Source organism: Lithobates pipiens, unplaced genomic scaffold (genome assembly GCF_037356315.1).
Source record: "Lithobates pipiens isolate NorthernLeopardFrog02 unplaced genomic scaffold, aLitPip1_a1.2 Scaffold_18, whole genome shotgun sequence".
Classification (NCBI taxonomy): Eukaryota; Metazoa; Chordata; class Amphibia; order Anura; family Ranidae; genus Lithobates; species Lithobates pipiens.
Window position 1 is genome coordinate 374104120 of NW_027507758.1, and position 15034 is coordinate 374119153.

At 43.5% G+C, this 15034-nt stretch overlaps 1 protein-coding gene across 1 annotated transcript in view; it reads left to right on the forward strand.

The window, feature by feature from the left end:
• The window catches only part of DVL3 (dishevelled segment polarity protein 3), a gene marked incomplete in the record, with an annotated part of 225661 nt that overhangs the window by 128568 nt on the left and 82059 nt on the right, over positions 1-15034 (forward strand). Inside the window, 1 exon segment of the mRNA XM_077487709.1 lies at positions 8922-9028. Within this exon segment, the coding sequence (XP_077343835.1) occupies positions 8922-9028 (107 nt within the window).

Below are 15034 nucleotides of genomic sequence, written 5' to 3' on the forward strand. Positions count from 1 at the left end.
TCAGAAATCGCAGGTTAACAGCAGCTCAGATTAGAGAACAGGTCAATGCCACACAGAGTTCTAGCAGCAGACACATCTCTAGAACAACTGTTAAGAGGAGACTGTGTGAATCAGGCCTTCATAGTAAAATAGCTGCTAGGAAACCACTGCTGAGGACAGGCAACAAGCAGAAGAGACTTGTTTGGGCTAAAGAACACAAGGAATGGACATTAGACCAGTGGATATCTGTGCTTTGGTCTGATGAGTACAAGTTTGAGATCTTTGGTTCCAGCCAACCGTGTCTTTGTGCGACGCAGAAGAGGTGAACGGATGGACTCTACATGCCTGGTTCCCACCATGAAGCATGGAGGAGGTGTGATGGTGTTAGGGTGCTTTGCTGGTGACACTGTTGGGGATTTATTCAAAATTGAAGGCATACTGAACCAGCATGGCTACCACAGCGGCATGCTATTCCATCCGGTTTGCGTTTAGTTGGACCATCATTTATTTTTCAAATAGGACAATGAGCCCAAACACACCTCCAGGCTGTGTAAGGGCTATTTGACCAAGAAGGAGAGTGATGGGGTGCTGTGCCAGAGGACCTGGCCTCCACAGTCACCGGACCTGAACCCAATCGAGATGGTTTGGGGTGAGCTGGACAGCAGAGTGAAGGCAAAAGGGCCAACGAGTGCTAAGCATCTCTGGGAACTCCTTCAAGACTGTTGGAAAGCCATTTCAGGTGACTACCTCTTGAAGCTCATCAACAGAATGCCAAGAGTGTGCGGAGCAGTAATCAAAGCAAAAGGTGACTACTAAAATATAAGACATATTTTCACACTTTTCAGTTGTTTCACACTTTTTTGTTCAGTATATAATTAGACGTGTGCTAATTCATAGTTTTGATGCCTTCAGTGTGAATCTAAAATTTTCATAGTCCTGAAAATAAAGAAAACTCTTTGAATGAGAAGGTGTGTCCAAACTTTTGGTCTGTACTGTATATGTGAAGGGAATATAGAAAACCCGGAAAAGCTTAAATGTAGAGGGAAATGGGAGGAGGAACTTGGGATATTTTCGGATGAACAATGGATGAGGATATTGGAGGGAGGACATCTGATCTCAATTTCGCCTGCGCAGAAGGTCTCACACCTGATGCTGCTGCATAGAGCATATTATACGCCGAAACGATTATTTAGTTTTGGGTGGAGAGCGGACGATAGGTGCCCAAGATGTCAGGATTCCGGGGACCTGGCCCACATGTTTTGGAGGTGTCCCAAACTGTTCCGCTATTGGTCAGAGATCCTTGATTCTCTGGAAAAAACCTTCAGAGTGGGAGTTGAGGGGGACTCCAGACTATGTGTGCTGGGTGTGGCCGAGAGAATAGGAGGTTCATCTTATACAATCAAAGCAGTACTGAAGTGTTTGTTCCAGGCAAGAAAGCTTATAGCACAGAGGTCGCAGGCAGAGAAATCCCCCCTCGGTAGTAGACTGGGTGAATTTAATTACAGAAACAGTATGGAAGGAAAAGGTAATATATATAAGGAGAGGAAATTTGAAAGAATTTGAAAAAATGTGCAAGCCATGGCTGGACAGGATGGAATACCCAGTGTAGGAATGCAGGAAGTCCAAAAAAAAAAAAATAAAATAAAAAAAAGGAAAAGGGAAGCTGGAAATAGTAGATAGGGGAGGTGAGAAGGAAGGTAGGAGGGATAATTAAGAAAGAGAGGAGTCTGATTAAAGGAAGAAAGGAGAATTAGAAATGCATTGGGGGAAGGGAAGGAGAAGGGAGAAGAAAATTATTATTATTATTAACCACTTGCTTACTGGGCACTTAAACACCCTTCCTGCCCAGACCAATTTTAAGCTTTCGGTGCTCTCACACTTTGACAATTACTCAGTCATGCAACACTGTACGCAAATGAATTTTTTGTCCCTTTTTCCTCACAAATAGAGCTTTCTTTTGGTGGTATTTGATCACCTTTGGGGTTTTTATTTTTTGCGCTATAAATGAAAAAAGACCGAAAATTGAGAAAAAAACGCATATTTCTTTGTTTCTGTGACAAAATTATGCAAATTATTAATTTTTCTTCATAAATTTTGGCCACAATTTATACTGCTACATATCTTTGGTAAAAATAACCCAAATTAGTGGATATTATTTGGTCTTTGTGAAAGTTGGAAAGTCTACAAACTGTGGTGCAAATCATACAAAATTCATCACATCTGATGTACTGATGGCCTATCTAATTTCTTGCGACGCGAACAAGTCAGGAAAGTACAAATACCCCCCAAATTACCTTTTTGGAAAGTAGACATTCCAAGGTATTTAGTAAGAGGCATGGTGAGCTTTTTGATGTAATTTTTTCCCACAATTCTTTGCAAAATTAAGATTTTTTTATTTTTTTCCACAAAATTGTCATTGTAATAGGTTATTTTTCTCACATGGCATGTGTATACCACAAATGACACCCCCAAAAAATTCTGCTACTCCTCCTGAGTATTACAATACCACATGTGTGGGACTTTTTCACAGCCTGGCCACATAGAGAGGCCCAACATGCAGGGAGCGCCGTCACATGTTCTAGGAGCATAAATTACACATCTAACTTGTTGACTACCTATTACACTTTTGAAGGCCCGGGAGCACCAGGACAATGACAGGTGGCACTAATACGTGGCACTGATGACAGGTGGCACTAATACGTGGCACTGATGACAGGTGGCACTAATACGTGGCACTGATGACAGGTGGCACTAATACGTGGCACTAATACGTGGCACTAATACGTGGCACTAATACGTGGCACTAATACGTGGCACTGATGACAGGTGGCACTAATACGTGGCACTGATGACAGGTGGCACTAATACGTGGCACTGATGACAGGTGGCACTAATACGTGGCACTGATGACAGGTGGCACTAATACGTGGCACCGATGACGCATGACACTGACAACAGATGGCACGTGACACTGATAGGTGGCACTGATAGGTGGCACTGACGACGGCCGGCACTAACAGGTGGCACTGGGGGAGGATGGCACTTTTTTTTTTTTTTTTTACTTGCGGCTGCTGCAGCCGTTCATCTGTCCCTTCTCACACGCTGTCTGTGTGAGGAGGGAGAGCGGTGCTGAGAGATGATCTCATATGTTTACATATGATCTAATCTCTCATTGCATAGGCCGATCGCACTGTAAACAGCCGCTGTGGTTGGCCGTTTACAGCGATCTGTGACTGGCTGTGTCCGAGGGACACTGCCAGCACAGAACTTCCCCTATGCGCGCTCCCGGGAGTGCGCATTGCGGAAGTAAACAGGAGGACGTCCAGGGATGGCCTCCCGTCAGATAGCGTCCGCTCTGTAGCAGTCTTTCGGCTATAGGGCGGGCGTGAAGCGGTTAAAGTTTATTTTTATTTTATTTTTGTTCTCCTTTTCACAAAAAAAAAAGAGGGGGGGGGGAGAGAGGGGAAGAGGAAAGAAGGAAAGAAAGTAACGAGTTGAAAGGATTACTGTTAATCTAAGAGCGGTTGAAAGTTTACTACCATCATGCTCTAGCTTGTATTTTAATGAATACTGAAGAAATTTGTAAAAAGGTTGTAACTTTTTAAAGAAAATAAATAAAGATTACTTAAAACTGGAATTTGAGATGTATTTATAAATGTTCTACATGCCATCACTTCACTGTGTTTTACGTTAGCCTTTTGCAAAAATAGGGCATCATTCAGTCTATTGTAGGCCCAAGAAATTAAATAAACTACAGTGCCTTTGTGTGTATGTATATGTAAATGGTATGATAAATGTTTTCATTTCTCCCTTTTGTTATGTTAGTATTAAACCCAAAAGCAAACTTTTATTACATTGCAGCTTATAATCATTAGATGTGATTTCTGTATTAGTTTCATTGTTAGGCTTGCTTTCTTCTATTTTCTTTTGGTGATCCAGCCAGTAAGTTTGTTTTGAAACTCTCTTGCAGTTAGAGGGAAACATTTAAGGGCCCTTTGACACGGACGTGTCTGTGTACAGGTCTCTGCTTTGCTCAGTAGGGATTTCTGTCGATTCCCCCCCCCCCCCCCCGCCGCTGAGCAGGCAGATAAAAGGTCTGTCTTTGCACACTGTGCAGGGAGTGACTTGTCAGAGTGCCACTCTCCTCTATGGGGGATGGGAAGAAGACTGGCGCAGAGTCCGTTTTCATCCGATCCACCAGACGGATGGAAAAATAGGGTTTTCATCTGTCAGTTTATCGGGTTGGATGTTAGCGGACATGTCACCGCTCACATCCGTCGCTCTATAGACCTGTATGGAGCATCCGTTCAGGTCTGCCCTTGTGAAAGGGGCCCAACACTGATGAGTGCTTAAAATCATCAGCTTTTTTAATAATTAATTCTTTTAATATCTTTAGCACGAAAGTTAAAACTGACGGATTTGATTTTAAGTATTGTCTGGAAAAAATACCTGTAAACTAAGACTAATGCAGCCAAAACCTTGAAGTATTGGTAAGCTGAGGGCTGGGTGTTAGGCAGGAAGGAGGGGGGGGCTTATGTTGGCATAGGAGAGAAGGAAGCAAGCACAAGCTTGGTGACGGTGGTTCATTGGTTAAGGGGGGTTATCATTTTTTTTCCAGGCAAGGGCTGAAAGTATAGGGTCTTGCAGACATGGGGTAAAAGCTGGGAAACATGCACAAGCTTGTTAACAGGATGTATGGTGCCTCCTGTTAACAAGCTTGTGCATGCTTCCCAGCTTATGGTGCTAAACGAGTGCTCAGCTGTGATGGCGAACAGAAGGGTTTGATATGCAGTGTTGGATGGAAGGTTTATGGCATCTTTTGCAGGTATGTAATGAGGAGCAGGGAGCAGCTTGTGCAGTTGTCAGAATCGGTTGCAGGCATTGTGGTTAAAGTGAGAAGGGCAGTGGCAATGCTTCCATAAGGGCGCATGGGCGCCACCCCCTCTATCACCAATAGGTAGATTCATGCATTGCATGAATCTGTCCAAGGCCACCACTGCCGCCCCTTATTTTGTCGCCGGGCACCTGAATTACAGCAGTGGAGGGTGTGTTTTTTGAAGCACCTGATTAAAACCCCCCCCCCCAGAAAAAACATTTTTTAGAGCACCAGCCGCCACTAGAGAAGGGGGAGGGTGGACCTGCATGTGTGGTGTTGAGAGAAGGTTAGGTGTGAGAGGTGGTGTTGGTGCTGTTAAGAGTGGTCACTTCATGGGGGCATGGAAGATACTGGGGTGCTAGTTCAGTGAGTGTTAGGAAAAGGGCATTTCAGAATTGGTGGCTGTTGACAGAAGGGGCTGTCTAGACACAATGGCTGCTGTCAAATTCACTCATTAATGGTGCAGCTTTCAGATGGTACCCTAAGCACACCATTTGACCTTATCTAGACCCCGCTGGTGGAAGATGTTGGGCCGGCCTGTGCTGTTACTCAGAGCACTGCTTACTGCGTTTGGTGCTCCTCCTTGACGCAGTACTAGGAGTTAACTGCAGAGTCCTGTATGGGTGTAGGGCATCGGCAACCTGCAGATGTGTGACCCAGTTTCTGAAGAACTCCTTGATAGTGTGCCCATCTGAAGAGGCTGTAGTGAAGATGAGGCTTGTTCCCAACACCCTGTTACTGGACAAAGCCTGAACTGCTGCATTGTGCTGTGCTCTCATCCCATGCAGGTTTACTGGAGTGCAGGCCGCTACACATTAAGCATATGTCTGGTCAGGGATGTCCAACCTGTGGGCCAACACAAAATTGTAAAACTACTTAAATGTTGGGCTTTTTTTTTTTTTCTTTTGAAAAATGTGTTTATACTTGGCTAATACATGTGACTTAAGATGGCCAAGGAAGGGCAAAAGGTTGGACGCCTCTGGTTTAGGTAATTTTTTTCCCTACTATTCTATATGAACCCCCACTAGGGGCCACTGTGGCACCATATTTCCTGTGTAAAGGATTTTTTTTTCACCTCTATGGTGTGTGTGTGATGGACTGTTTTTTTCTTTCCTCTACTACAGCACTGCAGTCTGCTGACACTACAGGGGCTCATCATCCATGGCTGCAAGGCATGACTGCCATTTTTACTCCCCCAGGGCATAGAATGGCACCTCACAACCTCCCGCCTATCAGACACCCCAACTCAGTTCCTCCATTGGATGGAAGAGGTCAATGGTGGGAATTGGCCAAATGTTTGTGACGTACAAAAAAATAGTAACAATGTTTGTGGTATGCTGCAGCAAACTGAAAAGGTTGGTGCGCAATTATTGGGCCAACAGTGGAAAAGGAAAACATGTCCTTGCATTGGTGGTGTCACTGGAAGGAAAAAGTGTTCCTGCATCCGTGATTTCACTGCAGAAACACAACTTCAAATTTTCTCTCCCACCTCCCCACTACAGAGCTCTTCCTTCAACCCCAATTCTAGGGGTCCTTTGATCTTCTCCATGGGATGCCTTGGTAATTCTGTGGGAACAGCCCATCTCTATCTCTCTATCTCTATCTCGTAAATTTACTCCCTCAGCTGCTCTATTAAGGCTAATTGGTATTAAGGCTTAGAGCCCTTTCACACGAGCCTCGGGGGCTGTCGGCGTTAAAGCGGCGCTATTTGCCCCCCCCCCCCCCCCGCTAGCGGCCGAAAAGGGGTTAAATCCGTCCTCAAAACGTTGCTGAGGGAGCGTTTTGCCAGAGGTATGGCAGTGCCATTGATTTCAATGGGGAGCAGCGGTGAGTTCACCACTCCAAAGAAGCTGCTGGCAGGACTTTTTGTGATGCCCTGCCAGCGCACCGCTCCAGTGTGAAAGCACTCGGGCTTTCACACTGGAGTGCATGGAGCACTTTTTTCAGGTGCTAAACAGGTGCTATTTTTAGCGCTGTAGTGCGTGAAAAACGCTGGTCGTGTGAAAGGGGTCTTAGGCCCCTTTAACGCTGGGGCCGTGCAGGCATCGGGGATAAAGTGGCGCTATTTTTAGCGGAGCTATTCGGCCGCCAACGGGCCAGTTTTAACCCTTGCTATCGGCTGAAAAAGGGTTAAAACCGCTGGCAAAGCGACACTCCTTCACCGCTCCAAAGATGCTGCTAGCAGGACTTTTTTTTACCATCCTGCTAGCACACACCGCTCCTGTTTGAAAGCCCTCACACTAGATTGAGTTTTTTTAGACGCTATTTTTAGCGCTGTAGTGCCTGAAAAACGCCCCAGTGTGAAAGGGGCCTTAGGCTTTTTCAGTGATCCTCGTGGTTTCAAATTGATCCATAAGACTGGTTTACTCAAACTCCTGGCAGACACTTCTTAGCTACTTCTGATTCACTTTTTCAGGGACTTGTCCTACTTTTTCCCACTGACCTTTCATGGGTACTCCATAGGACAAATCCTGGTCTCCTCATAATCCTGTCTGTATTTGCATTTCTCCTTGGGCATCCTCAAGGGTCATATAGTGGCCTTGGTTATCCTTTCATGTGACCCCCCTGTCGTTTTGTGCAGGCTTTTATGTAGGGGTTTGCTCATATAGCTTCCCTCAGGTTAAGATGCCATTGAGTCACCACAAAATGACTGTTTTTTTTTTAATTTTATTTATTTTTTAAAGCCCTTTCAGGGCCACCTTGCGAGCCTATCAGGTACATTCCCTTGACTGACCTTACATGGTTGACGTCTTTGTCACGCTTAGCAGGAGCTTAAAATTGGTAGCCTTTTTATGTAAAAAAAATAAAAAATAAAAAATAAATCCTGAGGTGGTGGTGATTCCATTTTTTTTTTTTTTTTTTTTTTTATTTTGGGCCTCAGACTTCACTTTTTTTTTTTCCTCAGTGGCTTCATTTTTTTTATTTTTTTTGTATTATTTTTTTCTGCCTTTTGAGCTGGGGTTCTTGGCCTTTTAGCTGTGTGTGCCCATGTTTTCTTGTGTTGCCCACCACTCAATTTTGTTTTGTTTCGAAGTATCCCAGCCTTCTTGACTGCCTGTGTCCTGTGCTGTACGAGAATAAAAATAAGATTTTTGACTCAGGACCTGCTCTCTGGCTGTGGTTCCTCTTGCTTGCTAAAAACAAAACAAAAAAACTAGGGGTCGGTGGGGTTCAGACAGCTCTGATTTGTCAGTGTCCAATCGCCTGAAGGTAGCTGCATATAACCCATTCATCTGACTATGCTTGTGGTCTGACCTTTTTTTTTTTTTCTTTTTTTGTTTAAATGCATGTAAAATGTTCTCTATATGATTCAGAGTGTTAGGAGGTCCAGCACTATAAGTTCTGCTTAGGATACCGCATTAAATCAGTGGTGTCCATATGGCATAGTTATAATGCATTACTGTTAAGAGTCCTGCAGCTATAAGTGATTTGATCGAGTGAACAAGGCTCAATTATCAAATAAATCCAAAAACAAACTAAGCGCAAGAAACATGGTGAAGGAACTAGCTTGTACACTAACAATGCATTACTTCCGGTACGGGACTTCCTACAAGCCCAGTGAAGGCTGCATCTCCTTCACCCAGTATAGTGGCCAGCAAGTGTCCCAACGGTATTGGCTAGCCCACATTGGGACCTCTGCTTTTTGCCCTTTCCACCAAGCCCTGTATCCACACATCACGGGAGGATACTGTCCATTTATTTTATTTGTGGAACTAGGGACATAGCTTTTTAATTGGTTCTCATCAACTTCCTGTTGCCTTATCACATGGAGATATGACTGTACAGGCGGTATTATTTATATGCCTCACATCCTGTCTTTTATACCACCACCTGATAGTTTACCATATATCCAGGGCGGTTCTAACCAATTTTTGACTTGAAATTTTAGCTCATGCAGGAAGTCCACGCTATTCCTTTCTTCATGTGCCTTGCATTTTTAGTTTGTCTTTAAAATGCATTTCAACTGTTATCTTTTTATTTGTTTTACAATGATGTAAAGTGAAAAATGGTATCCTTAACAGTTAGTGGCGTTTTTTTGACTGACTTGACTTTTTATTGTTCACAGTCCAAATACACGAGGTAGCCAAGAAAATCTGGACAATGACACTGAGACAGATTCTGTTGTATCTGCACAGCGGGAAAGACCAAGAAGAAAAGAGGCGTCAGAACATGGTGCGTTAGCTTTTTCCCAAAACTACTGCTTGACAAATATTTGCTAGGTGTTGTGCAACATGACAATGCAGTCGATCTAGCTGAGAAATTTGTTGCAGGTTATCAAGTTTTGTTTCATCTTACAGATTTAGTTACTCCTCACAAGCTAGTTGCTGCACTCAAAATGTTTAAAAGCTGAAATTCAGCAACTGGACCTATCTGTTGTATGCAGCTGACAGGTTTATTGTGCTCCAGAAGATGGCTTCTGAAGCTTGACTCTGGTCTTGGCTTCTTCAAGTGTAGAATTGATCCAGCTGCTTTGCCTGCCCTTTCGCTCCTTCTGCTCAATCACAGAAGCTGTTGTGTTTTATTTACTTTATCCAAAACAGTAAAAGTAAATAATCGCTAAACAGCAAAGATACACTTTCCCTCAGCGTTCATGAACATGTTAAAATCACAGACCCTTTAGGTGCTGCAAGAGTAATCGGGAAGTAAATGTCTACACACCCTAAGGAGATATAGGCATTAGCAGCGCTAAACTCTTGTATCGATCCCACACATAATATATAAAACCAGAACAATGTCCTCAATATAAACAAGAATAAAAGTGTCAAGTAATCGGCTGTAACAAAATAACCAACAGTGCGTAGGGGAGTGTTGAAAAATGTGTAATTATGAATTCCTCAGGATCTTCATTCCTGCACCACATGTGACACTACTCCCTTAAAGAGAAAGTAAACACTGATGGGTTTACTTCTTTGGCTCCCTGCAAAGGTAAAGCATAATGGGGCTACTATGCATCGCGCGTGACACAGGAACCAGTGATGTCACCGATGTCCCCTGTAGCACGGAGCGTCCATCTTCTTCCGGGTATCGTTGCGTCAGGCACTCAAAGCCGCAGGAGCGGCAATGACCTCCCTCCCGCGCATGCTCACAGGAGCGTCACTAACAGCATATTGCCATCAGCAGCGGCATGCTGCTAACGGTGATAGTGCACCTGCGTGCCACTGTCTACGGCGCATGCACCGTAGACAGCTGTGCCTGTCTTTTTGTAAATATCTCCTAAACCGTGTAGGTTTAAGAGAGATTTCTTGGACCTACAGGTAAGCCTTAATCTAGGGTTACCTGTAGGTCAAAGTGGTTTGTAAGGGTTTACAACCACTTTAAGCTTTTACACTCACCAGAAATCAGGGGGGAAATCGGCCTAAAACTCCACAAATATGTGGACTTCCTTCTCTGGTTATTGGATCGTGGTATGGTCTACCCCAGGGGTGCCTAACCAGTGGCCCTCGGAGATCTCTGATGTGGCCCACGACCTCCTTCTGTAGGATGGCAGATTGGCAAGCCCAGATCATGGGTTGCAGACCCGCCATCCCAGAGCATCTGTGTTAATGAAACCAGCAAAGCAAGCATATGTGGAGCTGTATAAGCTGCTGCTTCCTGTATAGCGCCGTCTCTTGCCACAGGCGGAGTGATACCAAATGCACTCTGCCAGGGACAGCAACAGCAGGTGATACCTGAATGGAAGACTGTGGTGAAAGGTCAGTTTATTACTAAAATTTCAGTGTGTATATATGGGCAGATCTGCGCAGTGGTTACTGGGCTGCTTTCAAACTGATCCACAGGTGCAGTGCACCTTCAGGTTACCTGCACTGAGGCATCGACTTTTATTATTACCTGTGGGTTTGATGCGCTTTCAGAAAGTGCACCACACCTGCAGGATATAATAGAAGTCTATGGCAAAGTGTAGCTAACCTGCAGGAAAGACACAGGTTCACTGCGCTGCATTAGTGTGAAAGGCCCCTTTCACACATTTGGTCCAACCCAATCAGACCCTCCATTCACCTCCTTGAAACGGCAAATGTAAACAGATTTGTGTCCTTTTACACCCGCCTACCTCCTATCTGATTCGCTAACAAAAAACAGAAGGGGCATCAATCCCCTTCCTTCTGGGCGGATTCGGATCTGAGGACGCATAGAGTAGATTAGGCTGTGTCCTGGTCCGCTCTGCACAGACCTGTCATCCGCCTGCTCTGCTCATTGTGGCCCGCGACCGGTTACCAAGTCGCATAAGTGGCCCTCGCTCTTCAAAAGGTTGGGCACTCCTGGTCTACCTCTTTAGCTTCTAACATAATTTCACCAGTATTAGGTCTGCATAGTTTCACACTGTGTAATTTCCTGGAATGCCAGACTCCAATAGACTGGATCCCAAGCTCATCTGGCAGTCACGACGAGCATAAACTGTATTCAGGGCTGCACTAAGAAGCCAGGACAAAGCATATACCTCAAAGGGAGTCTTCCGCTACTGTGCCAATGAAGGTAACTAAAAAATTCTGGACAGCAGCACTCCATAGGAAAGTTTCTTGTGCCTTTTTATTGTAAAAACAGGATCACACTGTACAAACCACAGCAAAGCAATACAGGCTAATGCATTTCACACTACCAAGAGTTCTTACTCGTAGCTTAACGCTACTGTGTCACCAGCACCACGTGAGACGAGGGGGGAGTGGCTGGCGGGAACCAAAACAAGATGGCCTAAACAGGAGGAGGATAATACCCCCCCCCCCTCCCTTTTTAAGGGCTTGTTATGTAATCTGAAATATTGTGAAGGCTGAGTTTACATATGGAATAATCTCATGACATATTAACTAGATTCAGTAGCTGGTTAATTCATTTTTAATTTTGGAGACACAGGTAGTACAAAGCATCTGAATATTCCTGCCGATGACGTACTTGGCATCTGACCTCCCAGGGTTTGACATTAGCTAGCTAGACATCCAGCTAGATTTAGCCACATCTTTCCTAGTTTGGCAAACCAATGTGTAATTTGAACCATGGCTGGTGCAGTATTTATAGCATTTTGATTTATTATGCCTTTTACCATTCATTGGTTTCAAGTGTATGTTTGTTTTTCTTGTAGGTTTCTGGGGTTTTTTTGTTTTTGTTTTTTTTAAATCCTCTAGTCTAGCTGAACAAAAATACAAACGGGTTCCTCCATCCCCAGAGGCTCAATGGTCTTTAGTTAATCAGAGCTGTGTTTGGCAAGCTGACTTCCAGTTTTTTCTTTTGTGCTTGGATTTGCGATCTGGCAACAGAGTTGTCCAGCTCTGAAATAAGAGTCAGGTGTGGCAGGAAAGTGCACAGGATAACTCAAAACAGCCCAATATAAAAGTCTTAGAGGCAGGTGGATTTTACTTGTTAATGGTAGAGGGTGCACTAAGTCTGCACTCTCCTCAGCAGGAGAGCTCAATGGCTGTTACGGGAGGGATTTCCCCATCAACACTGACTGATATTGATGGGAAAATCAAGTGATCCTGCACCATCTATGGTGGGCTTCAGGCAATATGTGTGTGCCATAAATCTGATTAAAACAACACTAGGATGTATATGTATGTCAATGTTGTAAGTGTGTCGGGACACTACAGGTTAAATAGTTGCAGATGGACACCGGTGGCAAGAAAACCGCCCTGAGGCGATTCATTTCGTATAGGTAGCGCTATACAAGTCATTCATTCATTCAAGTTCAGCCAAGCCACTTAAATTTGCTTTATCTACTGTAAGCTGTGTGGGTAAAAAAATGGAAGATAAAAGTTGCTTTGGACAATGGCACCTGTCCAGACAGAAAATGGCTCAGACGCTCCGCTTTGAGCAGACTGGGGACTGAGAACCAGTCTAGCATGGAGACTGGCACTTGGAGCTGTTTGGTCTGGCAGTTATCAAATCAGGGTTGTTTTCAGGTTATCTGTATCATGAAAAATCTTATCTTCTAAATGTGTGAAATCAATGGAATGTTTTTTTCAATAGTTTTTTTTATCGGATTCCGTCAGAGCTCTTCAAGTCGAATCATACGTTTTTTTTTTTTTGTTTTTTTTTTCTTTTCCTCCGTGCTTTTGTTCAGTGAGTTTAAAAAAAAAAAAAAAAACTTTGCCCGTTTTATCTTCTAGGATGCTTTTTTTTCTGTTTTATGCTTGTTTTATATGTATGTGATTGTATTGGTGGTGCACCAAAACCGATCATTCAGGATGCACTTGGCCAGAAATAACTGTTTTTTTTGTGTGTGTGTGTGTATGTATATGTATGTGTGTGTGTGTGTGTGTGTGTGTGTATATATATATATATATATATATATATATATATATATATATATTCAAGAAAAAATGCATCCCTTTAAATTATATGTATGTCTTCACACTGGTCCATTGCTGTTGCAGTGTTAAAAAAAAAAAAAACGCTTACTGCATTTTTGGTGCATATTTGGTCAGTTACATAAATGCACCTCCCCATTGAAATGCATTGAAAACGAGGCAAAAAAGCACCCATATTGCATTTTTTTATAGTTTTTGAGTCATGTTACCCATGGAAAAACTCCCCATAATCGCGGTAAAAAAAATCATGGCAGAATCACGTTTGTTTTTGGTCATTATCAGCACCTTTTTCTTCTATTGGTAATAAACCATGACCCTATTTGCGGCCAATATACAGTATATTGGTGCATAAATAATATATATAATGTGTTCATAAGTTTACATACCCTTTCAGAACTTGATTTCTTGGTCATTTTTCAGAAAATATGAATAACACAAATACATTTTTCACTCATGGATAGTGTTTGGCTGAAGCCATTTATTATCAATCAACTGTTTATTAATTTTCAGATCATAATGACAACAGAAACTACCCAAATTACCCTGATGAAAAGTTTACATACCCTGGTGTTTTTGGCCTGATAACATGCACACAAGTTGACACAAAGGGGTTTGAATGGCTATTAAAGGTAACCATTCTCCCCTGGGATCTGTTTGCTTGTAATTATCGTGTATGTATAAAAGGTCAGTGAGTTTCTGGAATCCTGACAGACTCTTGCATCTTTCATCCAGTGCTCCACTGATGTTTCTGGTTTCTGAGTCATGGGGAAAGCAAAATAATTGTCAAAGAATCTTCTTCGGGAAAAGGTTAAATTTCCAGGGTGCCCTAGGCAGCCTGGACAGTGGGGACACAATTAAACTAATCCCCATATGTGGGTGGTCTGACACACTGTAGGGTTTGTATACAACCTCCGAGACGGATGGGAGCATGACCGAGTTACCGATCACTAAATCAATTCTGGACAACGTTCCAATGCGTTTTGGAGAAACAGGAAACTGTTTATCCAAGGGGTTCTTATGTCTCCAAATATCTACCCAGCCCACCTCATTGAGCAGTCTTGGCAATGGAGATCCCCTTAATGTAACAGGAGCCCCCAAGCCTGGGTGCCTGTCCATGGAGGGACTAAGCCAGAAGTTGGTCTCCCATGATCAGCATTGGCAAATCCAGCCTCCCCTAAAAATATGATAGAGTCCAGAGCAGCGTTGCCGTAAACGGAGGAGGGATATACATACAAGAATACATTGCAACAAACCAATACGACAGTGCAGAATGATGCAATACCCTTCTGAATCTATACATGCGTCAAACTCCTGGATGTCTATAGAGCTGTGCACCACCACACTCGCCCCCCTAGAGAAGTGTGTGTGGTGTAGTACACCTTCCCCGCCCAAGAATATTTGACAGATCTGGGTTTCTGCAGGTAAGTGAGTCTGCTGAAAACCTAAGATGGCCAGACGGAACTTTTTCAGACAAGTAGAAATCATCATGCGTTTAAGTAGGGGGCTTAGACCCCTAATGTTCCAAGATATTACTAGCATTTTAGCCATTGGGAACAATTAAAAATGGGCACAAATAAGAACACATTGTCAGTATATTCTCTGTAGAGCTCCTCTCAGGACATAGGTAACACAGGTCTGAATAGGTTTAGAGAGCCCCTAGAGAGGGCAGACTGGATTGCGGCAGATGACCTAGTGCACGATGAGCCCTCTCAACAGTACAGAATGGAGAAAAGGCATCCTTTCTGAATATTTCAGTAGGCCAGATAAACAAGAAAAATAAACTGCGCTAAGGTGAGCAACAAATTGTATACTAGTTGGTCATAAAGGGACCCAGTTCAGCTGCGGCTTAACTGTATCACATAACTACAGAAAAAACAAATAG